The sequence below is a fragment of the Pinus tabuliformis genome, chromosome J (assembly GCF_031772625.1).
Source record: "Pinus tabuliformis cultivar Carrire ecotype Pingquan chromosome J, CPIR1, whole genome shotgun sequence".
Taxonomy (NCBI): Eukaryota; Viridiplantae; Streptophyta; class Pinopsida; order Pinales; family Pinaceae; genus Pinus; species Pinus tabuliformis.
The window spans coordinates 861552128-861576828 of record NC_142295.1 but is presented as its reverse complement, the minus strand read 5'-3'; the positions used below and the strand labels follow the sequence as shown (position 1 = coordinate 861576828).

General features: G+C 39.9%; 1 protein-coding gene across 1 annotated transcript in view; it reads right to left on the bottom strand.

Annotated features, from left to right (window-relative positions):
* SNX1 (sorting nexin 1) overlaps positions 1 to 24701 on the bottom strand; it is a 153463-nt gene that overhangs the window by 102132 nt on the left and 26630 nt on the right. Inside the window, exon 3 of the mRNA XM_089378626.1 lies at positions 16770 to 16905. Coding sequence (XP_089234752.1) covers positions 16770 to 16905 — 136 coding nt within the window. The remainder of the gene's footprint in view (positions 1 to 16769; positions 16906 to 24701) is intronic.

Here is a 24701-nt window from a genome sequence, read left to right as displayed (position 1 = left end):
AATTGCAGGACTGACAAGATATTCATATTGAGTAGAGGAGCATTCTCTTATCTTCTATCTTTTTATATTGATTCAAGGCACAAGGGGATCCAATCTGAAAATTGTGAAACCTGGTCCGCCAGCGGTTCAAGATGGTAGGGTGGTGCAAGGCAAGTGATTGGAGTCACCTTCATGTTGTGGGTTGAGAACACTTCAGGGCGGCAGGGTGGTGTTAGGGCAGGTCGTAGCCTACACAGGGCGTTGGGGTGTCCTTTCAATTGGGGATGATAAACTACAGGGCGACGAGGTATCCTTTCGACAGCAACTAGTAAACAGAGTGTTGGGACACTTGTCAGGTTGTGGAATGACTTACAGGGCATTGGGGCATCCTTCTGGTTGCATCAGGGTATTAGGGTTTAGTACCGTCCTACAAGTTGTAGCCTGTAAGAATTAGGGGGTTGGAGCCTCCTTCAGTTGCAACTGAAAATTTGATGTAATTACTTTTCTTTTAAAGAGGAGGAGAAAAAAATTACTAAGAAGCGTCGGTGGTTTTCGACCTGAAGGGGGTTTTCCACCTAAAAATCTTTGTGTCCACTGTTTTGTCTTTCTGCATTGTTGTATGGTGTTGTCTATTGTTGACTATTGTTTATGTTTATCTGAAGAACAACAATAATAATAACTGAAGATTAACTAATGCTCTGAAAAGGATTAAAAAGTGTTAATTGCTAAGAAACACTGAATCACCACCCCACCCCTCAGTATCTCCAACATGTAAGGAGAAGCCTATATGCAGTTTGAGAGAGAGAATTTTCTTGTGATGTGTGCTAGTATTTAGGCAGAAATTCCTAAATAATAGGGGCTCAGATCTACACTAGGAAATATGGATTTCCATCACTAGGTAATAGAGCCAGATAGCGCAGGGAAATACAGTTTGTGTTGAGTTCTTGCAGGGAGGTTTTGAGCTAAGTATTAGCAGAGAAAACAGCCTTGTTTTCTATTGAAACAATTTGCCTTGTAAAGAATTATGTTTGCTCAATAAAATCTACTAGCAACGGAAGGGTTTTCCTAGTTGGGTTTCCTAGAAGAAAAATATTGTGTTATTGTGTGGTTGTGTTCTTTATCTTTGTGTTTCTTTTATTCCGCTACTTATCTATCATAGAGAAATCTTGTGTCTTGGTGCAACGAATTCAGTTTCAGATTTCTCGTCATAGTAGTTGCAAGATAAGTAAAAACTATAATAGAATAATATTCATTGACGGCAAGATATTTATATGACTTATGAGGATAGCATAGAAGATTACTGGGATTCGTAAATAAAATCTTTTCATGGAGATTGAAATTAAGAGAGAGCTCATAGTCACCAATGAAGTAGTTAGAATCGACTCACTAAAAGTAAGAAGAGGACCCTCCATGACCATTGCCTACATAGAATCCATCACAAAACTCTAAAAGAAGCTTTCAGTTACATTTGAAGATAATGTAGAAAGATTCATGTCTCCAAAAGTTTCATCATAAAGATCCAGAGGAAGCTAATATTTCAAGAAGGAATACGAGATGACAGTTGGGAAAAGGGTAGAATAGTCAAGAAGTATATCAATCAATATCTAGCTTGCAACAAATTAGAGATTATTCCAGCCAAAAAACATTCACCTCAAATCCTAGTGAAGCTAATCCGAACTTACACATCTAAGAATGAACCAGTGATACTACATTTGCTAGAGCAGAGTATTTTAGGAAGCAGACTTTTCTTATTTATAGCAAAACATAGCAGAGCATATTCTACAAAAGTAATAGGTAGTTTGAAGTATACATCAAAGAAGTCAACACTAGATGACAACATGGAAATAATACTTGAGAAGGTTCTCCCAATATAAGGAAGAAGTTTACTTATCTCAGCTGCAAAGGTTACTCTTGATTCTTGAAAAACATGAAAAGGAGTCTCATGATTAAAGAAGACCTCATACTTTGGAATCAAATTAAATGATTCAAGAACTCATGAATTAGAGATATTGTCTTAAGAGGGAGTTGAAAGCGAAATCTGACATATATTGGATAGATACAGTACTACTTAAGGTTGGTAGAAAACTAAGAGAAGCTTGCGATCAAGATCCTCCAAAAGGTTAGATGACAGATGGAAACACCATTTAGCAAGAAGTTGAAAAGTTTTGATGTTGTTGATACATCATTGTACCGACAGTTAATTGGTTCCCTAAAATATTCAATTCAAAGACACGTCGATTGAGTTGGCAATGTTAATAAATTTAATGAATAAAAATACTACTAATGGTTGGTTCTACTTGGGATTTGGTTTCTTGGAAAAGCTTGAAACAGGATTCTGTTGCACTCAAAGTTACCTGGATTCGGATACGAATACGGATCCGAATCCAAATCCGGTAGAGTTTTGAAAATCCAGGATCCAAATCCGGATCCGCTAGATTTTTTAAAATCCACGATCCAAATCTGACAAGGATACATCAAGTATAAAAAATATAATAATATATTTTAATTTTAAAAAACACTTTTAAAATTCAAAAATCAAATCCATTTATAAATCACAACATTTCAGAACTGAAATCATTAGATATATTATAAATATGAAGACTGAAACATTGGATCATTGCTTTTTGTTGTTTGAAACGTCTCTGTTGTTGTCTGAAATTGAGTAGGGTACCGCCAACAAACTCGTGGAATAATGCAAGCAGGGACCACCTCATCGTATTAACCACCAAGCGAAACCTACAATCTAAAAATTGCATTGCAATTAGGTTTAAATCCATGGCAGGGTTGGATTTCCTTGCAGGATTTGTTTCCTCAACGCAGAATCCATTTCCACCATGCACGATCTGTTTCCACCAAATTGTGATCCACCACATGGTCGTTTCCTGCACGGATCCAAGCAGATCCAAGTCAAATTCGCAGATTGTAGACCTCCCTGTGTCGGATCCAATGGCTTAGGTTGAATTGCAAAGAAAGAAGATATGGAAGTTTATAAATCAGCGATAAAGCAGTTTCGCTCCATAAAATGGTTGATGAACTATTTGATGACACGTTTGATTCAATTGAGTAAAGTTATATGTACATTAAGATTGTCAGAAAACGAAGAAGGTCGAACCACATTATGATTCATGACATGATGCAAAATGAAGTTGTGAAGCTACAGTATATCTCCACTGACAAACAGGTAGCTAATGCATTGATTGAATCCTTTAAAGGATGAGTGTTTTTGAGAAAAGCTTGGGCTTGTGGATATCTCCTCCCTGTTTGAGAGGGAGTGAGGACTAATAATCATTAGTCTAGTACATGAACACGAAAAGGAAGAATGGTGGATTGGATAAGCATCATGGACCGACATTCTTAGACATGTACTGTGACCAGGACTACCAGTTGTAAGTCAAGTACATTGATATGGTATAAGAATGGTCCGAGGGACCGATATTTCCTTGTGCCAAGTACTGTGACAATGGATTAGGAAATGGTCCTGTGAGGACATACTTTGGTGAAACCTAGGTGGAGTATATGCCTCAAAGAGGCAGTGGTGTCCTATTTGAATGTCTCCCAACATTGTGCTCTGATCTAGTGGAGAGACAAAACTTACTTGTCAAGGCCTTGGTATTTTGACAATGTTGGTTATGATTATGTTATCATCAACGATGCTTATGCCTAGGTGGAGTATGTGCCTCAAAGAGGCAGTGGTGCCCTATTTGAATGCCTCCCAACACTGTATTTTGATCTAGTGGAGAGATAGAGCTTACTTGTCAAGGCCTTAATATTTTGACAATGTTGGTTATGATGATGTTATCATGAACGATGTTTATCAATCTAGATCCTTTCTTATATGAATATTTCAACTTCAGACTATCCTATTGAGTAATTATGAATACCTCCCTAGTTAAGAGGGAATGTTGAAGTTATAACTAGAGTTGGTCTTCATATTGTAAATCTATCATTGATGTATTTATTATACTTATATTTATACTTGTCATAAATTTATCAAAGCATGTTCTTCATGCTTAGAGAGTCAAAAAGAGTCAAAAAGAATTTATTATGAGTCAAAAGAAAATGTATTTGAGTCATGTCCCATTTAGACATTTGTAAGAAAAAGGAATTTGAATTTTATGTTGAGTCAAAAGTCCACAAGATGACCAAGTCATCTTAGACCTCCAATAGACACTTATTTGACCCTTCAGGACAGCTATATATAAAGGACAAGTTCGACTCATTTGGAAGCTCATTCACCACACAACAAGAAGTACATATGAACTAGCGAAGAAGAAGAGGAAGACGAGTCAAAGGAGAGAGAAAGACAAAGATAAAGGCAAGAAGAATATTCCTAATTGACTGAAGTTTGACCTTGCAACAGCTCGCACGTGTGGACTAAAATTTCTGTGAAAGAGGCCGAATTTTCTGAAGTGGCTAGATGCCGAAATTCGGCCCTAGTTGCAAGCCTATAAATCCTTAAGTTTGACCCCATTGGAGCAAGTTTGACTAGTGTTGACTTCGACTTTGGAGGTGACTTAGAGGAGGGTTGGACTTGGTATCTTGGTGGCAGTTTGGTCTTGGTCTTGGTCTTGGTCTTGGATATCTCTCATTTTGATCTGATTCTATAAGAGGATTGATGGGTTTTCCACTTATGGGTGTTGCCCTGGCTAGCAGCTTGATTTTGGTGCCTCTTGTCTCTTTGTGATCTCTATATTTTTTGAAAGATTGAACATTTGTATAATTGCTTGATGAAGAAGACATAAGAAGTAATAAGACATCTAATATTCACAAGTAATTATCAGGAAAGAGAAATTAGGTGTTAGACTTAATTACACATGGTTTCTCAACATTAGAGAATTGTATTGGGAATTGTAAAGAGCCATGATCCCTGGTACAAGAGCCCTTAGATTTTCTTATTGAAGGGCTAATAAGGAATGTGTTTTGGGCCATAAATCTTGTGTACTGCTATTGATCTCATTGTTGTTATGTTCTGTTGTACAAAGTTGTTTTTGGTTGGGCATCTTCAGTGTGTTTATGTTCCTAACTAAGGCATAGACCAAACCTAGGGTGCATGGAAATTGCAACATGGAATCAGAGCTACTTTGAAGGGCAGCTAGATTAGAGTGTGCACAGGTGACACTGTTGCAAGAAGCAGGAAGGTTGCCAAGTGAGTCGGCTAGACATGGAGCAAAAGGTTCAATAGAGGACATGGAGATGTGTTCTTGATTGGTTTCGTGACGAGATAGGGTGGGAGTTCTAGTGGATTGGTGGAGAATTCGATGCACAGCAATATGTTGAGTAGCAAATTGTCGACACTGTTGATGGATATTTGTTGACTTGTCAAAGTATGTTGAGACAGTTCAAGTGCCTTGGAGGGAGTGCTTCGGCATGAACGTGGTAGCTCTATGGGGATGGCGGGTTGATCATGAGATAGTATCTTCATTGGGTTGCAGAGTTGCACATCTGGTAGCGAAGCCATGTGCATATGAGGTGTTTAACCCAAGTGAATGAGGACACTTGCAGTGTGGAGTTTCGGTGCTCAAGAGTGGCTAAGCCCAATGTTCATCCGCAACTTGAGATGGACCTTGAAAGGACGCAAATTCAGTTGTAGCATTTTCCAGGAGTAAATGCAAAGTGAGCCAAGGGAAGGTTGCGTAGGCTTAGAGGGAGTCTGCCTTCAGAGAGACACTGCGAAGGAGAGTCAGCGACCCAGTGAAAATCTAACCTTCAAGATTCAAGCAATAGAGTGGAATCTTCCAGGACATGCAAGGAAAGTCACAGACCATGTGAGGACAGTTGTGGTGCGTGCAAGGAAAGTCGTAGACCATGCAAGGAATTCATGGTGCACGTAAGGAAATTCATGGTACATGCAAGGATAGTCATGAACCATGCAATAGAAGTCATGAACATGTAAAAAGAAGTCGTGGCACATGCAAGGAAAGTCATGACCATGTAAGGAAAAGTCATGGAGTTGGAGGTCTCTAGGAGTATGGTATCTTCGAAGATCCAAGTCTTTCAGAAGGACGTGGTTGCAGATCAGATTTGGAGGCAGGGCCACTTCCAGAGAGTGGTGGAAACACCTTCCTCACTAAAGCGAGTGTTGAAATTTAGTAGCTCTAAAGGTATTTCAAAGTGGAAAATCCTTTGGGGGCTTTGTAAAGCACCCAAAGTTTGGGGTTTTGACCCAAAGGAGTGGACTTCGAACCCAAGAAAGTGAATTTGATATTTTAATTATTGGTTGAGGTTGAGTTGGTAACACCTTGAAGGACCAAGGGGTTCCATAAGTGACCTATCAACAACTATAAATATAAGCCAAAGGAAAGAATAGAGCATACGCAAGTGAGAAGGACATAACTTGGTTAGAGGAGGCTAAAAGGACTTAGCCCAAACAGCAGTAGAGAAGTCACAACTAGCTAGAGGAGGCCAAGTCTAGGTGTTATCTCAACAAGGAGGCAGAGGACAGCTCAAGGAAGACTATGTTTTGTGGTTTTGTAGGGAATTTGTTTACTGGTTAGAGGACTGAAGAAGGGTTGCAGGTGCCAAAAGCTAGGGAAGTGAGGCTAAGACCTAAAGAGGTTAGGTCGAGGGTGGACTAAGGCCTAGATAGCATGTCAACGGTTTGCTGAAGGAAGAACAAACCTAATAGAAGTTTTTAGGGTTGGAACAGGGAGGCCATGTGCTAAGAAAAGTGATTGAGGTTAGACAAGGGGTTTGGTTAAGACTGTAGAGTGCCACAAGTAGGAGGTCGAGGAGCTGTAGGATGCACTACCGAGGGCTAGTAAAGGAGGTCGCAATCTAGTTGTAGGTAAACCGCAGACTTATGAGGGCTGAGGAAGCCCTGTTATGGCGGGTCCCATCCAAAACCCTGGATCGAGGACAAAACAGAGGAGGTTGAGGCTATTGTGGACTGCTACAAGTGGTATTAGAGTTTGCCCCAGCTTGGTTAGGAAAAATTTGAGGCCTAAAGGAATAGGTCATTATTGATGAAGGGCAAACCAAGCCCTCTTTTGGTACTCGTAACAGGTTTAGGCCTAACTGAAGTAGCAAAAGAGAGTTGGTTGAGGTCTAGACAAGGGTCGACAGAGGCTGGTTTGGAGGTTGGGCTACTAAGGAGGCCTACCAAAGGACCGGTAAGGTTGATAGCAAGAACAGCAAGTGGACAGAGGTCTAAAGGAGCATACCCTGTAGACAAAAGAAGACTATAACAACGAAGGAAGGTTGATTGAGGGCTACAGCATGGTTGGCATGAGGACTGTGGGCTAAAGGAACATCCCAAGTGAGTCAAGGTTCTTGTTGGTTGTATTTTTGTAGGCAAAGGACAGTTGACTGTATCTTTGTGTTGGGCAAATGACGATCTAAAGGAATTGGCCTTAGCCCTAGTTGTATTGATCGAAGTTAAGACTTGTATATCTTGTATTATAGCATTGTATTAAGGATTGTAAAGGACCATGATCCTTAGTACAGGAGCCCTAAGGTTTTCTTAGTGAGGGACTAATAAGAAACGTGTTTTGGGCCATAAATCTTGTGTATTGTTATTGATATCATTGTTGTTATATTCCATTGTGCAGAATTGTTTTTGGTTGGGCATCTTCAATGTGTTTATGTTCCTATCCAAGGCATAGACCAGACCTGGGGTGTGTGGAAATTGCAACATTAAGATAACTACCATTTACTTATGTCAAAGTAGCAAGACATAGCTAGAAATCACAAACCATGGAAAACATAGGTGGCTAAAAATCAAATCTAAAATTTACGTAAGTATTGGACAGCTAGAAACTTAATTAATATGCATAAGCTGAAGTTTATGTACATGCCATATCCTTATCACGAGGCTAATACAATCCACTAGCTCTCCAAAAACTTCACTAGGGAAAACCAAGAAAACCTTAGTTCAACTAAGGACATCAAACAAGCATGAATCACTCAAACAAGTCCTCCAAGGCAAGGCGTCTACTCTTCTTCATTTCTACAAGTACAACATAGGGTTTCATCTCAAAACCCTAATTTTCAAATCTTCAATGAATAAGACCTTAACCCTAGTCTTCAAGTTGCTGCAACAAGCTGAAGAAACCTGAGCAACTCCCAAAGTGAGAGAGAGATCAGGTACATGGGAAAATACATGAGAGAATGATTTATGCGCTCCTCCTAGTCACATATCTAATCACAAGAATGAATTGAGTGAGTCAAGGACTCTCTCCTTCCAATATATATGAGAGGTAAGGGAGGCCAACAATACATATGTGGGCTAATGCCCTTACAAGCAACCCACAATAATCACATGTAAGCTCTCACAAGTAGAGCACTACACTTCAAAGGTACACATGTCCAGCTCAACAGTGATGTCATACACAATAAGAGCTCCAAGTTTGATGTAGCTACACAAGATGTGTCCCCACTTCTTCATCACAAACCCATATGGACTCCATTGCTCCTAAACCATGTACTCCACTAGGTCCACTCCCCCTACATCAACCTAGGCTCCCTCGAGACAACTCCAAGCCTCCATACATGAATCCAAGCAACCCCATGTTGTCAAGGGTGTTGCACCCTCCTCCAAGATGCCCAACTCTCCTCCTCCCAAGGAGGACATTCTCCAAGCAAGCAATCATCTCCTCGTAGCCTATTGTCACACAATCTAGCAAGGGTCCCCTGCTCTTTATGGACTTTCACTAATGGGAGGAGTCCCGATATGAGAAAATCACTAATAATTATAGAATCAATGACAACGTATGATGTGATTTCCAAGGCCCATTCAAAGGAGAGGCTCAATTAAGGCTCAATGCTTCAAGCTAAGGACTCTCAAAGAAAGACTTGTGAACAGACCTAGACCTAGGGTTAAGGATATTCGATAATGACAAGGATGCCTAAGGTCAAGGCTCCAAGATTATTAAGGCCTCTCAAGAAGCTTTGTATGATGATTATATGCCTCTAAAAACACGTTCGCTATTCTTGAGAAGCCTAAAATGGGACCACACAAAACCTAGGGCTTATGGATTATTGTGGGAGGAGACCCTCCAAGGAGCTCACTAGGTCAAGCTAGTGTAGGGAAAGGGTTTCAAAGTGATTTATTCCATCAAACACTGTGCAAAAACCCTCAAGAAGGCCTCTCACTATGAAATTCAAGATGGTCTTTCAAAGTCCAAGCTAGGGCTTGAGTTTTCTCTCAAATGAACTGTGTGAATTGTATGAAACTTTGTGGATTTTCAGACGAGACACAAGCACAACACCTTGTCCAATTGGAATAGAAAAAGTCCTCCCCTAATGGAATTCACATGCAACCCTAGCTAGGACATCTAGGAGACAATGAAAAAAATAGGAGGAGAAAAAGAGAGGTAAAAGAAGGGTGACCACCAATTTTTCTTGGACTAGTGCCTTTCCCTTGGGCTATGGAGTCTATGTGATTTGAAATCTGGCTAAAATTTGGAGGCTAAATTGTGATGCCCTAGGTATCACTCTTTAGCATTTACCCACCCGAGATCTATGGACTTTTATGGAAGAAAAACAAGTTTTAAACCACTAGGAACATTCATCTACTTGCCATTCAATGAGTAACATGCACAAATTTGCAATCTAACAACCTTTTCAATGATATTCAATAATTAGGGCACAAAAAAAACTAGCTAGTTGCAAGATTTCCACACATTAGACATTATTACATAAAAAATTCAACAAAACTACTTACAAGATAGCAAGAGATATATCCAATCCAAGATCAAAATAGCGGCTCCAAGAAAGAATAAGATTTCAGCTCCCAAAAATATTGAAATGCATCAAAAGAGCTCCAATAGACATCCAATGAAAAGTGTGAATTTCTCAAGAGAGAGATATCCAAGTGTGGTGATGATGATTGATACAAATGAGGCTTAACTCTATTTATATGAGCCTCTAAGAGTTCGAATTAGCCTAAGATGCCCCTAAAAATATTTTAATGTGCAAAATAACATCACTTTGGTGACAAGCCCACCAAATAGCTCATAAAGTGTAAGATAAGCCATCCAAAATGAAGCCGAAATGATGTAGCAATGGTGTAGGAGGGTCGTTGGAAGGCCTAATCGAGTCCTCAAGTGCCATGATGAAGAAGAGGGCTCCATGAATGATGGTCAAAGGAGTGGCCCCTTGATTTCCAAGTAAAACATCATGTAGTGCTCCAAAGTGGCTCTGGGGCACAAGTAGTGGTCCCATGGGTCTTTCCAATGTAAAATAAGCATGTAAACTGCTCCAAATGAGGGCAAAAAAGATAATGCTCGCCCTCTCGTGTCTCAAGGATGAGACAAACCTCCTTTGTGCCTCGGATCAACTGCCAAACCTGTATACAATGCTAAGCCGGTTGGGGGGCACTGTCGGTCCAAGTGCATCATCTCACATATAATGTGGGCAATGAACAAGCTCTTGAAGGTCTTGTGGCTGCCCATGGCATGAGATAATGCTTTGACACATGATGGAAACCCATGGCTCTCAAGGTTTCCCCTACAAGTATCAATATGATCCTCTAGTGGGCTTGGATCTTGTATAAGGAGGCCAAGCCCAACATGAAACCACCTACAAATCCTATATAAGATCCAACACGTCTCCTCACCTTCAAATACAATAACTCATCAGTGCAATTGAGTGAATAAGCTTGTTAATCAAATGCAAAAATGGCAACTTCATAGCAGGTTTCCCTTTCAGATTTGGGGCTTTGAGCATGTAGTGGTGTTACCTCCCTTGGTAGTAGTTAATAAAGCACCCTATTAGGTGTTCCCATCCCCTAAAGGGAAGGACATGTCCAAGCTCAAGAGGTAGGTGTCATGTGGATAGTGATGAGGTGGATTGGGACACGAGGGTCTCAAGGCCAAATAATTGGGCTCAAGGGTGGTAATGATGAGGGGTGTCCACATACTTAGGTGTATGAATGTAGGAGGGAGCAATTGTGGTACATGAGTTACTTTGGCCTTTGCTTTTCTACCCTTATGCTCTTTCCTTTCACCTTTTATTGATTTTTCATTTATTGCATTACTTGGGGCTCTAGGCGATGAGAGCATGATGTGTATGATATAGCAATGATTACCCCCTTAAGGTGGGGTAGTTCATCGCCCACCAAGGGTTGGGACATACATGGGTTTCTTAATGATGCAGAGGGCACTCATAGGGGCCCTAGGAACTAGGGTGATGGCCAATATGACAGGGGGTAGAGTTCATGTTTGGCTTTTGCCCACATGCTAAATTTTATTGTCCTAGCCATCTTTTGCATTTTCTAGTATTATTTCCTTTTGTATGTGCAAATATTATGTTTTTTCTTTTTTTTTAGCTGCATCAACCTCCAGGGCATCGTTCCAAACCCGACCCAAACATGAGGACAAGGGGAAGGGAGTACCAAAGCCTTGTGGACCCAAAGAGGGACGATGATGAAATAGGGCATGTAACGTGTGGAGGGGAGTGAAAAATGTGGAACGGGAAAACGAGACCGTGCTACCAAAATCAGGGCTTCCCAAGTGTTGAAAAATGTAACTATTGTCGGTCTTCATAATTGTAATTGAATCATGATGTAATGTATTTATCAAAAGAAAGAAAAAGGAAATTTCATTATAAAAGAAATTGACTTACTAAAGCATGAGTTTCATTCTTGGGTCAATGATTTTTAGGCCAAGGCCTCCATTGTAGAGGCTTCTATGATTTGTGTCAAGAGTCCTTGCCCTTGTCATTATGTAAAAGACGCTTCTTAGGCTTTATCTCAATGTTATCAGCACCGAACTAGAACCAGTGGAACCGACCGGTCTGGATGTTTTTGGCCCAAAACCGATTTGAATTGGGCCTCCGCACCAGAACCGGCTGGTTCAAGACCAGTTTTGTGCAAAAAAAAAAAAAAAAATTGCTTTTTTTTAGTTGGTTACCCCACTTCTTACTCTCCCTTAAGCTAGCCTAATATTCAAGCCTATGGCCCTTATATTGTTATTCAATTCATGGTCATGGTGACATTTTCCTTAAATTTTCATTTTCATCCTTTTACTTAAATTTTTAACATTACCATGAAATGACTTAGGATGTTTGAGAGTGGTTGCAACCTCATTGGATTTCATATGGAGAAAGTAGAATTTTAAATTTCACTCAAAATCCAGCAAACTTAATAGTTTTTTCAGGATTGGGGGGATTGTAATGTTTCCATTGGATTTTGTCATGTACGACGGTATGGAACTAGTATTTAATAAAGAGCACCAAGCCCTCTGTGTACTTTGATGTTAGTGTCATTGTTTGTCAAACTCCTCTATCATGACTCTACTAAAAATGTACCCATCACTCAAACAAAATCTTGACATGACATGCTACGTTTTTTTCTATCTTATTTTAATGCCTAAATGGTTATAGTGATGGCGAAGGCCCCAATATAGGCAATGATTTTGATGATATGTAGGCATTTGTTGTCGCATGAATTTTTTTGGATTCTAGAGGCCATCTAGAGCCTATTTGTTGATGTATTTTCTGTTCATAGATGGATTGCACTCGATGCTATTTTGGTTATGTGCACCCTTACATGCTATATAAATGAGAACTTACACATATTTGTGTATAAATGGTTTGGATTCATATGGATGCACATGAATATATATGTTTTTCTTTAAAATATGAATATTTTTGGTGTTTTTGGTAAACTGGTTTTCCTTCCAGTTTTTTACCAGTTCCGACCAGTTCCCAGTCCACAAGGTTTTTCGGTTCGACCACCATTTCGGCTCTGATAACATTTCTTTATCTATCAAAGAAGAAATTTATTTTCATGTATATTAGGTCTTTTAGGCCTCCTCCATCAAGTCAACCTAATCAGGAGGCAGAATCCACTATATAAAGGCAACAACTAGACCTCGTTTGGAACATATCTCAAGCAAGTTCGATCTACAATAACTAGAGGGAGAAAAGAGAGCGAAAACCCTAAGAAAGGAGACGAAAACCTAGCGAAGGAGAAGGGAGTCTTTTTCAAGCAAAAGGAAGTCAAATTTTCTCTCTTTTGACTCACATGTGTGAAATTTTGAAGTTGTTGGGGAGGCCAAAATTTCAAATCTGCAGTAGGGTCAAAATTCTGGACGCTGGGGGGCCGAAATTCTGGGTTGTTACTGGGATGAAGCTGATAGACAAGAGGAGACTACTGAAGTTTATAGAATCGTCTTGGAAGGCTGACTTGATGGAGAAGGAAGGTCTTTTGGTTTGGTCTAAGGTCTTGGTCTATCTCAATTTGATTTACTAGTGGAAGAGTTTGACTGGGTTTTCCCCTATAGAGGGGTTTTAGCCCTGGATGAGTGCCTATATCTTGTGTTGTTGATCTTCATGTTTTGATTTGATAATTGCTTGATGAAAAGAAGATAAAAGAAGAACATAAAGAAAAGATAATAAGACTACAAGAATATCACAAGTAATTCTCAATGTAAGAAAATCTTTCTGCCTTTCTAACTTTCTAACACCTAGTATTGTTCATCCTAAAGCTATAAACCAGTAGGGAAGAGCCCACGAGACTAGGGTTGAGGATTAACCCCCCCCCAAAATTAAGGTAAGGGAACAAGACTACAATCAAAAACCTTCCTCCTTCCCAGTCACCAAATAATCCATACCCAAGTGTGTCCAAGAAAAACAAGCATAAACACTAGATTGCATAATGAACAATCATACCTTTAGGATTGGATGGCCCACCTTCAAAGATACAATCTCGACAAATGGCGAGGGGACATATGACTGGCTCAAGGAGCGGAGGTATCTGGCACGATATAGGCTACACTAGTGGATGTTAGGGGTGCTGGCTATCAACTGATGACAAATCTAGGAGAAAATTTCTCCTATGGGGTCACCCACTAGTGGTGGGTAACATAGCCATCATGATGTCATCCAAGCTACAAGAGAACTCCAGCAAATAGAAGAATACCAAGAAAACACCCAGATGAGGTCAAGGAACCACTTAGTAAGTTACCTCCAATGTGCAAATTTGTCATGGACCATCTCCCATGTGCAAATCCACCTCAAACTATATAGGGGATTACCATACACCATGTACACCAAATCTCATGAAACACCACCAAACATGGTGTAAACACTTTTGGAGTAACCCAAAGGGCTAACGCCTTACTACAGACTGAAACTTTAGATATTTCTAGATCTAAGGCAATTAATGCAACTTAAGAAATTTCACCGCTTTCCTCAAGGTTTCCCAGATCTTTACGCCATGTATTTTCAGCATTGAGGATGTCATGAAATATGATAAAAACAGAAGTAACAGCAGCCAATATATCAACTTTTAACAACCCCAATCAACAAGGCAATCCAAAAGATAAGATACCAACAGTGTGTCAACAAGTTTTAGCCCTCTAACGCAATATTATCATATGCATTAACCAGAACCGAAAATCACTTTATGAGAACATAAATTACAGCAGTACAACTACCCTATCTTCTTCAAGATTAATGCACCCTTAACAATTTCAGCCTTAACTTATGCAAATCAGCAACACATATAAATGCTGGAAATTACCAAACCATGAAGATAAAGATAGTTGAAAATCACATCTGGAATAAGACAATTTTAGACTGTTAAAACTTTATATGTATATAGAGATGATGTTCATGTACATAACATAGCCTCATCCCAAGGCTAGTACAATCCTCTAGCTCTCCAAAACCCTATGTAGGAAAAACCAAAAAACCCCTAGCTCCACCAAAGATACTCCACAAGCTTGCATCAAAACTGACAAGCCTCCTTGGCAAGACATCTCCTCTTCTAAACTTCAACAAGCACAACCTCGATTTTACTAACAAAACCCTAGTTCCAATGTCTCCAAGTATGAAACCGTAACCTACTATTCAAGATGCTCCAAAAACTCCCAAAAGCCATATCACCTCCGAGACAAGAGAGTTAATATACAAAGATGAAGTACAAAGAATTAGTGAGAGACTACTGTGCTCTTCTCCTCAAATCTCTAACACGACGATGAAGTGATAATTCACAATGAGATCATTCCAATGTCTAGCTCACAAGAACAAAGCTAGGCATCTCACAAGAGCAAGCTCCCAACACAAACATCCTATCTAGGCTTCATAACTTCAAGGGTTTCCTCATGAATCCTAGCGCTTGAATTCAACAAGACAAGTACAAAGAAAACAGTGCAATGATGATAATAGGGCTCTCTCCTTCGTCTATATATATGAGAGGAAGCCGACAATACAAGTGTGGACCTAAAACCTTAAAAGTAACCTACTACAAAAACTTGTAGGCTCACATGTAAAGCTCTACACTCCAAAGTCCAAGGACAAGCTCCAAGGTGGTCATATGCCTCGAATGCAAAGGTGTTCCCTGAGATGTTTCCAATGTTCCTACAATTCTCCGAAGGATTCCAACACTCCTCCTAAGCCATGTGGTCCACTGAATCCACTCCACCTGCATGAACACTCTCACAACACAACCATCCCCAAATTAACTCCATGCCTCCATGCAAGCATCCAAGCAACCCAATGTTGTCTAGGGCTCAACACCCTCCCTCCAGAATGCCAAACAACATGGGGCCACTTGGATGCATGGGGTAGCTTGGATGCTTGCCAAAATGCCAAACACTCCTCCAATGTAGGGTGCCCTTTCAAGCAACCAGCCAATCTATATGTGGCCGACATAAAGAATGTCCCAAGCTATCTAAAAATCTCCAATTCTCCAAGAAAGGATGTCATGCAAACATCCTACTAAGGTCAAGCAACCACTAAGTAAACCACTTCCAATGTGCAAATCCATCATAGACATCCAAGGACTAATCATACACCATGCACCCCAAATCTTATGAAGCGCATGCCAAAGATGGTGTAAACACTTTCAGAGGTAACCCCAAAAGTTCACAAAACCAGTGAATTGACCATGTAACAAGGTGTTATGGGGCTGGCCCATGTAGTTACAAGAAAAAATGCTTGTAATTATGGGTTCAACTCCTATCATTGTTGTTACGACCTAGAATGGTACAAGATTGAGTAAACAAAGAAGAGGCCTCCTATAGAAAGATCATGACGCATTCACACAGCAATAAAGAAGATCCAAATTCAAAATAAGCATCCCTCATGTAAACTCAATCTGCCCAATAATCACATGTGCCATTTCTTTAGCACAATTGAGGCTTTGTGTGATAGGCATCATGGAAAACATCCATATACTATTGTTGAATTGATGGTTTGCATGCACAAGAGCAAGCTACATGCATTTGGAATAGGGTTACTCTCACAAGTAGCCTATTCCTCAACTTACAATAGGAATGAGAACTTAGAATACATTGTTTACATTAATAGTACATGCAGTCTTCTTGTTTGGAAAGACTGAGAGTATAGGGGAAGTCCTTCTAAGAAATGAGACAATTTACAGATGATGATGTGGGTGGAGGATGACATCCAATTAGGTGGCTTTGTGGAGCTACCTAAAGCTATGAATCCAATAGGTGAAAGACAACTTGAGAGTGACAAATTAAAAATTAGTAACCAATCACATGACTTGCGGGTGAATGCTATTAAGCATGTTTCATAGTTATCCATAAATCTAAAATCATAATACAAGTGTTGAAGTTTGAATCGTTGAATCTGAAATTTTGAAAGTGAATTCATGAATGTCAAACTAGAATTGTAATCACAACGTTGTGGTTATCATAGCTAATAGTGATCTACAATTTAATTTTAATGTACATTCTACGTTCATAGTTCTGTATTTTATCATATTCCAATTTTAGCCTTTTAAACATTTAAATGTTTTATGGAGAGATAGAGAAAGAGAGATAGAGCAGAAGCACAAATTATGTTTCCGTCCATAAATTGATAGAGCAGAATGTACTTACCTACAGCACTTTTCTCTGGAAGAGGTGGAATAAAAATCCCCTTGTTCTTTTCTGCCAGTCGCTCATGCAACCAGACAAAATCACTGTATCGCCTAATAACAATCTTCTCTGGACCTCGATATTCAGGCATGTTTGTCTGCTTAAATGCAAGTCCCAAAACATCAGTAGAAGCACTGCATAAGGATAATAATATTTTGCTAATTATCAGACAGTTTACCATATACTTAGGCTTCGCATCCACTTAAATATTGAAAAAACAAACAATAATAATTTATTAAGTCTATTTATGGAAGCTGGTTTTAAAACTAGATATACATCACAAATTTTTCAATACCATTAACAGGTGTGCATATTGTAGATTCTTTTATTTAATACCACCAAATGATAAAACTTAGTAACTAAATATCGCACACTGACCCAACAAGCAATATGGTAAAACACCATATAAGGGCTTTTCATTTCACCTCAAATGACAAACGAATGAATCCATTAAATGCAATCTAGTTTAATCTATATATTCATCCAGAAGCAATATACAATCAAATGCAATAAATTATAATGCTTACTGGAAGTAAAAAATGGAGAAAATATATTTCGAGAATACAACCACTTGCAAATAAGGTAGTAACAAATGATTGGAGCTAAGGCTGAGAGTTTTTACTCCCTCACTTCAGGAGGCGAGCTAGCTATGTGGTTGGAGATGATAAGAAAAACAGAGACACCATAACTGAAGCTGACATCAGTCATGAAATATTCACAAAACAAGTTTACAGAGGCATCGATTTGTTAGGATGGATTCTTGGAACTCTCTAATCATTATAATGGACAATCATCTCACCTGGTCAAAAAGGAGGCATATCCCATATTTCTATGACATATATTCACTCTGAAACAAATTTCTTCCCTCAACTCCAACGCATGCGAAAATTTGGTAGCTCAAATTTCTACTGCAGCCACTGATTAAGTTCCTCCTATTTTTTAATTGCTGAACAAATTATTTACTGCATCCTACAGCAAATACCAAAACTAATACACTGCAGCCTTCACCATTTAAAAATTATATGCGGAAACAAGAAACTGAGCAAGAAAGAAATACACAACACATTACACCATTATTTTTGGGCAAATGTCCCCAGAAAAACCAAATGCCGGAAAACCAGTGCAGCAACTGAGGATTTGTATTATTAAGCAGTAGTTTTCTCAATACAATCTTTGGATGCATTGTTGGCTATCCATTACAGAGAATATGACTGACAGAGAGATGAGTGAGATATACCTCACACTATCACTAGTGATCTTGACTGATCCAGTCACAGAATATCTAGTCCCTTGTTGCCTCTGCGCAGTCATTGCGTAGGCCCTGCATCACAGCTTATGGGGGTTGCGTCACTCCTTCTGCTAATCGATTTGCCTCTGAGACTTCAATTTCTTCCCTCCCGGTCTCACACCCTGGCTTCAAAACTCGACCTCTCCAACAAAATACAGATATCCTCTCAGGATTTGCACAGCTTTTGCGTTAGGCTACGTTGCCTAGCATAGCCTCTACGCTACCTCTTCCGGATCTCTCTCTTCCTCCTCTGCGATGTATTCCCGAATCAGGAAATTCTCCAACCGGAACTATCCCTACCCCTCACTGCAAGAAATCTCCTCAATCAATTCTCTAGCAACTGTTGTGCTGCCCTCTCTGAGAAATTCGATCTCTTGATCTCTCTTCGATGTGTCTTCCAAATGCCCATCAAGCCTCCTCTTCTAATCTTCTCATTGAGAACCAATGGCCCAGATTAAATTCTAATCAATGGCTCAGATCATTTTGGCTTGATCCTCGTCTTCTTCTAGAAGTTTCACCCACAGTTTGATTAATACTCTTTAATTATTTTAATTTCCTAAGTTTAGACTTAGGCACCCATTAAAAATAATTAATTATTTTAATAAAATTGTCTTGGGTGGAATTTCCCAAAACGATTTCTGGGTATTGTGGAATACATGTGTCCAAGCCTCCCTGCAAATTTTGAGGCTTAGAGCACATCCGATGCTACCAAAAATCAACACTCCCTCTTAGTGAGGAATGTGCTCTAGTAATGCAACCTGCTGAAGCATCACCCTTCTCTGTAACATCTCCCTCTGCGTTGTTGATGTTTGACATCGCTACCCACCAACTACTACGCAAATGTTGCATTTGTACTACTGCTAACACGGCCACTGCCAACACTGCATCTGTACTGCAACCCTCATAAGTTCTACATATGTGCTGCTGCTGGCACTGCCACTGCCAACATTGCATCTACACTACAACCTTCTCCAACTGTTGTTGCTACTGCATCAACAACGAAAAGCATCCAAAATTACTTAACAAGTGTTTAGCATGATACATCTGTTGCTGGAGTTCTGGCTGCTACTAGTCTCTACATTGGCCCTTGAAGCCTCTGTGTTGTTGTCGACTCTACATTGTGCCAATTGCACCGCTGCTAACTCTGCTTTGCATTGCTCAGTCTATGGCGCTCCTAGCCACTACGACTGTCACTCTGGCACTCTGCACCAACTGACACAGGTTCATCCTGATACATCTGATCTGGGCTCCCGTAGCAAGGTATTAATCCAAGAGGTGGACTCCTCAGGGATCCTCCACATCTGCAGTTCTCTCGAACTACAGTTCTAGATCACTCCACCTCTCCCCTGGAGGTATCTGGGCAACCATGGCAAATTCTTCCTTCCACGGTCAAAATTGTGCAAAAATCCGGCCAAACAACAGCCAGAAAAACTCAATCAAGCAGTGGCAGAACAGACTCGGTCAATGCTGGTCAATAGGCAACTTCTATGCTTGGTCAACCTCAAAAATCCTCCTTAACTCGCACGTGTGAACAAAAGAACAGATGATGTTGAGTGATCTGAATTGTCCAAATGTTGGAGGTTGAATTTGTATTTATAGTGGTCAAAAGAGGTGGGTTTTGACCAAGGGTCACACCCATTCACATGGTGGGGCCAACTTGACCAATTGGGGCCGACTTGAGCACTTTAAAATTAAATTTAATTTCCTTTCTTGGCCGACTTGTGTAGCTGGGGAATACCTCCAGCAGCTACCAAAAATCAACACTCCCTCTTAGCTAGGGAGGTATTCACCTTGACTTCCTTAGATGTCCACTTTACTGAAAAATTTCTCCATCCCAAGAAAAGATTGAATGAGCCTGCTATGTTAATGTATCCATCCAATTCATGTTCGATTCTAGAACCATGTGGAAAGCATCCTACATTAGCATCATGCAAAGGATCTAGTCACCCACTAGCCAAAGACCCTTTAGTGATATGGCCAGGTACCCTTGACCGAGGTAAAACAAAACTAGTCCTAGGTCACTAACCAAGTCGTCACTTGAAACAAGGTTAATTCTCCCCGACCAATGGTGAAACCCTGGGCCAATTTACCATTCCCCCCATGTTGTCACATGGCACTTGAATGGTAAAAATATTTACCTGATGTTTTGGGGCACTCACTCTACCCACTAACCAAGTAACCCTTGGCATTATGGTCAAAACCTTTTGACTGAGGGAGCATTCTGGGCCCTAATACTATCTGGGCCATTCTCCCTACCCACATTACATGGCAACCAATCAATACCTTTGACCTAGGGAGAATGTCTACCTGATGCTACAACATCATTGCTCCCTCTCAACGAGGGAGGCATTCCCAACCACTCCAAGCTCGTCCCTGAAGTAGACAAACTTCATCCAAAACAGAGGCTTTGTGAGAATGCTAGCAAACTACTCATCTGTAAAAATGTATTAGTGCCTCACTACTCCCTTCTGTACCATGTCTTGGATGCAATGGTACTTGACCTTAATGTTCTTTGACTTGTCATGGAAAACTAGACTTTCTGAAAGCTTCACACAACTTTGATTGTCACAATGTATCATGGTCATCTCCAACACCTGATCAAACAATCCTATGAGTAGCTTCCGAAGCCATATTGCTTCACATCTCACCAAACTAGCTGCAATAAATTTAGCCTCTAGAGTTTTGCTTCCTAGTCATCTAGGATATCATAGCCGAACCCAAATTGAAGCAACATCCTGATGTGCTCTTCCTATCTTCGGCACTTCCTACCCAATCAAAATTTGTGTATCCTGATTCCCTGCAATTGTACTTCACCATTTGAGACATAACTCAAACCATAATTGATTGTACTACACAGATATCTCAACACATGCTTTGTCGCAATCCAATGTACATACCACAGTTCCACCAGGAACTGGCTCAGAGTGCTCAATGCAATGCAAATATCAGGTCTGGTATTAACCAAATACATCAAGGATCTTATCAACTATCGATACATAGAAGGATCCACCAAATTTGAGTCAAAGCCTCTTAGCTTCTTCAAATTGGTCACCATGGGAGTGGCCATGGACTTGTAGTCCATCATCCAAATCTTTGAAGGATCTTAATAATATACGTCCCTTGACCAAAGAAGACCTCACCCAGCTTTTGCCAGACTTCTAATCCCAAGAAGTAATGCATCAAACCTAGATCCTTCATCTAGAACTCAGAGTTCTTACACTAATCAATGAGATTTTTTTCTCTTGTTAGAAACAAATCATCAACATATAACAACAAGATCATAGGCTCACATTTAACAACTTGTAGTAAAGATTAGGATCGGCATCACTCTTGGTGAAACCAAGACTCATCAGGTATCCATCAATCCAAGAATACGAAGCCTAAGGTGCCTGCTTGTGTCCATACAAAGCCTTCTTCAGTCTGCAAACATAAGACTCTCTCGCATGTACCTCAAAGCCCTAGGGGTGTTCTATGTACACTTCTTCCTCAATTACTCCACCAAGGAAAGTGGTATTCACATCCATCTAATGAAATTTCCAACCCATAATAGAAGCAATAGAAACAATAGTTCTAATAGAAGTGTACTTAGCAACTGGAGCAAATGTCTCTTCATAGTCCTCTCTCTCTTTCTAGGAGAACCCTCTTGCGTTGTACTTCTTTATGTTGCCATCTACCACATGCTTCATCTTGTAAATCCACTTGGAAGTCACCACTGACTTCCCCTCAGGTCTCGACACAATTTCCCATACATCATTCTTCATGATGGACTGATATTCCTCCAATATGGCATCCTTCCAAACTTGTTGGCCTGCTATTTTCTCATAGTTGGATGGCTCGGAATCAATGATGTGACTCATCAATGTTGCATATCCTGAGTAATTCTTAGGACGTTTGCTTTCCCTAAAAGTGCCACGGAGAGCTACATGTCCCTCTGATCTTGCAATGTACTATGAAACTATGTTGACCTCTTCTTGGATTTTGAAACAATGACCCTAGGTGGGTCCACTAGTTCAATGGGCCCTTTTGGTTCCTCATGATGATCTAAAGGATGTTCCACGGGTATAGAAGGACATGAACCCACATCCTCAGAAGCCTCTTGTTCCTCATCATCATGAGAGACCCATTGGATCTCCAGTAGGTTGCATCCTTCCACTCTAGTTGATTGTTTGCTCCCTCTGAACTAGAAGCTCTTCAGGACATCTGGCACGATTCTAGATGTTCGTACAATTTCTCCCTCTTGAACACAAATCACTCTTGCTGAGTTTATGTTCAATCCTGGAGAATCCTCTTGCCACAAACTTTGCTTTGTTCTTCCCAATGCTTCCATCTGCTGCCAAAATCATTGCCTTGGTAGCCTTCACGATGTACCTACAAACCTCATTAGGAGGCCATGGAAGAAACAATTATAACCAAGCAAAAGATACAAAGACAAGAGGTTGACCAAAAATAAAGTAATAATAATCAAGGAAGAAAGATATGAAGTACTTATCTTTTGATCTAAGGATTGTAGGGAATTGTCAACTCCCTCTTGATCCTTGCCTTCTTGCAAAAATCACTGAAATCCATCTACAATCTCATCAAGCTAGAAATTTTCATCCTTGTCCTCATCATCAGCTACTAATGCATGTTATTTTCCTTTCCTTCCTTGCATGAATTGTATGAGTTAGGGTTTCTTCATCCTCAAGTTATCTAGCCACACCAAAGGCTCAACTGCAAGCTAAGACATCTTCATGCTAACAAGAAGATGAACCAAGTACAAACTCCACTAGCATTCAGCATTCTAGGTCTTGTTTTATGGTTTCACAAACTAATGGGACCAAGACTTCAATACAAGTCATATCCTTCTAGACTTCTAGGGTTTACAAACCCTAAGACTTTCAAATTTCATCAACACCCTTTGCAAGTCCAACAAACTTGTCATGTGCAAATTATCCCACTATAGTCATGGAACCAATCATTGTCCCTTGAAAAGAATTTGACATTGATCCATTACAGGATGCCATCATATCATCTCAAACCTTTGAAGATCATTGACCACCTATGAATCTCATCACTGGAATTTATTGCTTTATACAAAAATTAGGTGAGGGAGGCTTTCTTCGTAGCTCCCTCTCACTCTAGAGAACAGGCCCAATTTTTCTTATACTTGGCTTTTCCCTCATAGGTTCAATAATCTTGCCTTCCACATATTCTATGACATCATTCTCTTCAAGAATGAGACCTATTCTGGTACTCCAACCCTAAAATTAGTCGCACCTTCCAGCCTATCTTCAAGCTTGATAGAGGGAGCCATCTGATCGAAGATCAGATTGCAAAATTGGTGCCTTCAAGGGGTGATCTCAATGGCCTTTCTTCACATTGGCTCTAAAACCATGTTGATTTTCTAGTGCTAATTAAACAAGCACAAATTTATGCAATTGATAATTACTTCCAATGATATATTATATTACGGTAGCACATTCCAGACTATCATTAAGCAATTACACTCAGAAAAATCAACTGTAAATGCAATAGAAACAATAAAGATCACAATAGAATAGCCATGCACAATAAACACCAAAATTTTGCCCTGCGAAACCCAAACTCGGGAGAAAACCCAAAAATATTTTCTAGGAGAAATTATTCAGTTCAGAAAAAGTACAATCTAATATTTTCAAGTCAAACTTGGTCAACCCAAACCAAAATCACAGCACTAGTCAAACTTGGTCAACCCAAACCAAAATCACAGCACTAGTCAAACCTGGTCAAACAGGTCGAAGTTCGCTTTCTGCAACAACAGATTAGTTCAATCAAACTGCCCAGAAAATTCAGTAAAACTACCTATAAAACTCAATCAAACTACCCAAAAAAAGCTTGATCAAACTTCCCAAAAAACTTGGTCAAACTCTGGTCAAAGCAAAGAAGTCAACATAGGTCAAAGGTCCTTCTTGTGGTCAACTGCAATCAACTATAGTTGAATGTGGTTGACTGCAGCCCTGTTCTGCAGTTAACTCAGCCTTTGTTCTATAGTCAAACTGTAGTCAACTCGACCTCTACTCTGCAATCAAAATACCCTGAAAACTTGGTCAAAACAATCTTCCTTCCACGGTCAAACTTATCCAAAAATTCAGTGAAACAGCAGCCAAAAAAACTCGGTCAAACAATGGCAAAACAAACTCGGTCAATGTTGGTCAATAGGCAACTTCTATACTTGGTCAACCTCAGAAATCCTCCTCCTTCACTCGCACGTGTGAACAAAAGAATAGATGATGTTGAGTGATCTAAATTGTCCAAATGTTGGAGGTTGAATTTCTATTTATAGTGTTCATAGGAGGTGGGTTTTGACCATGGGTCACACCCATTCACATTGTGAAGCCGACTTGAGCACTTTAAATTAGTTTTAATTTCCTTTCTTGGCCGACTTGTGTAGCTAGGGAATAACTCTTACAACTACCCAAAAATCAACACATTTTTGCAATGGCCATGACAAAGGATTCCACCAATCAATACAACTCACATCAAGGTACATAAAGAACTTGGTGCTCATGATTAAATGCCAATCACATACTCTCATATGTGATAGAATCCAATGAAAATGTCGCAATCCTATCAATCCTAAAAACTGT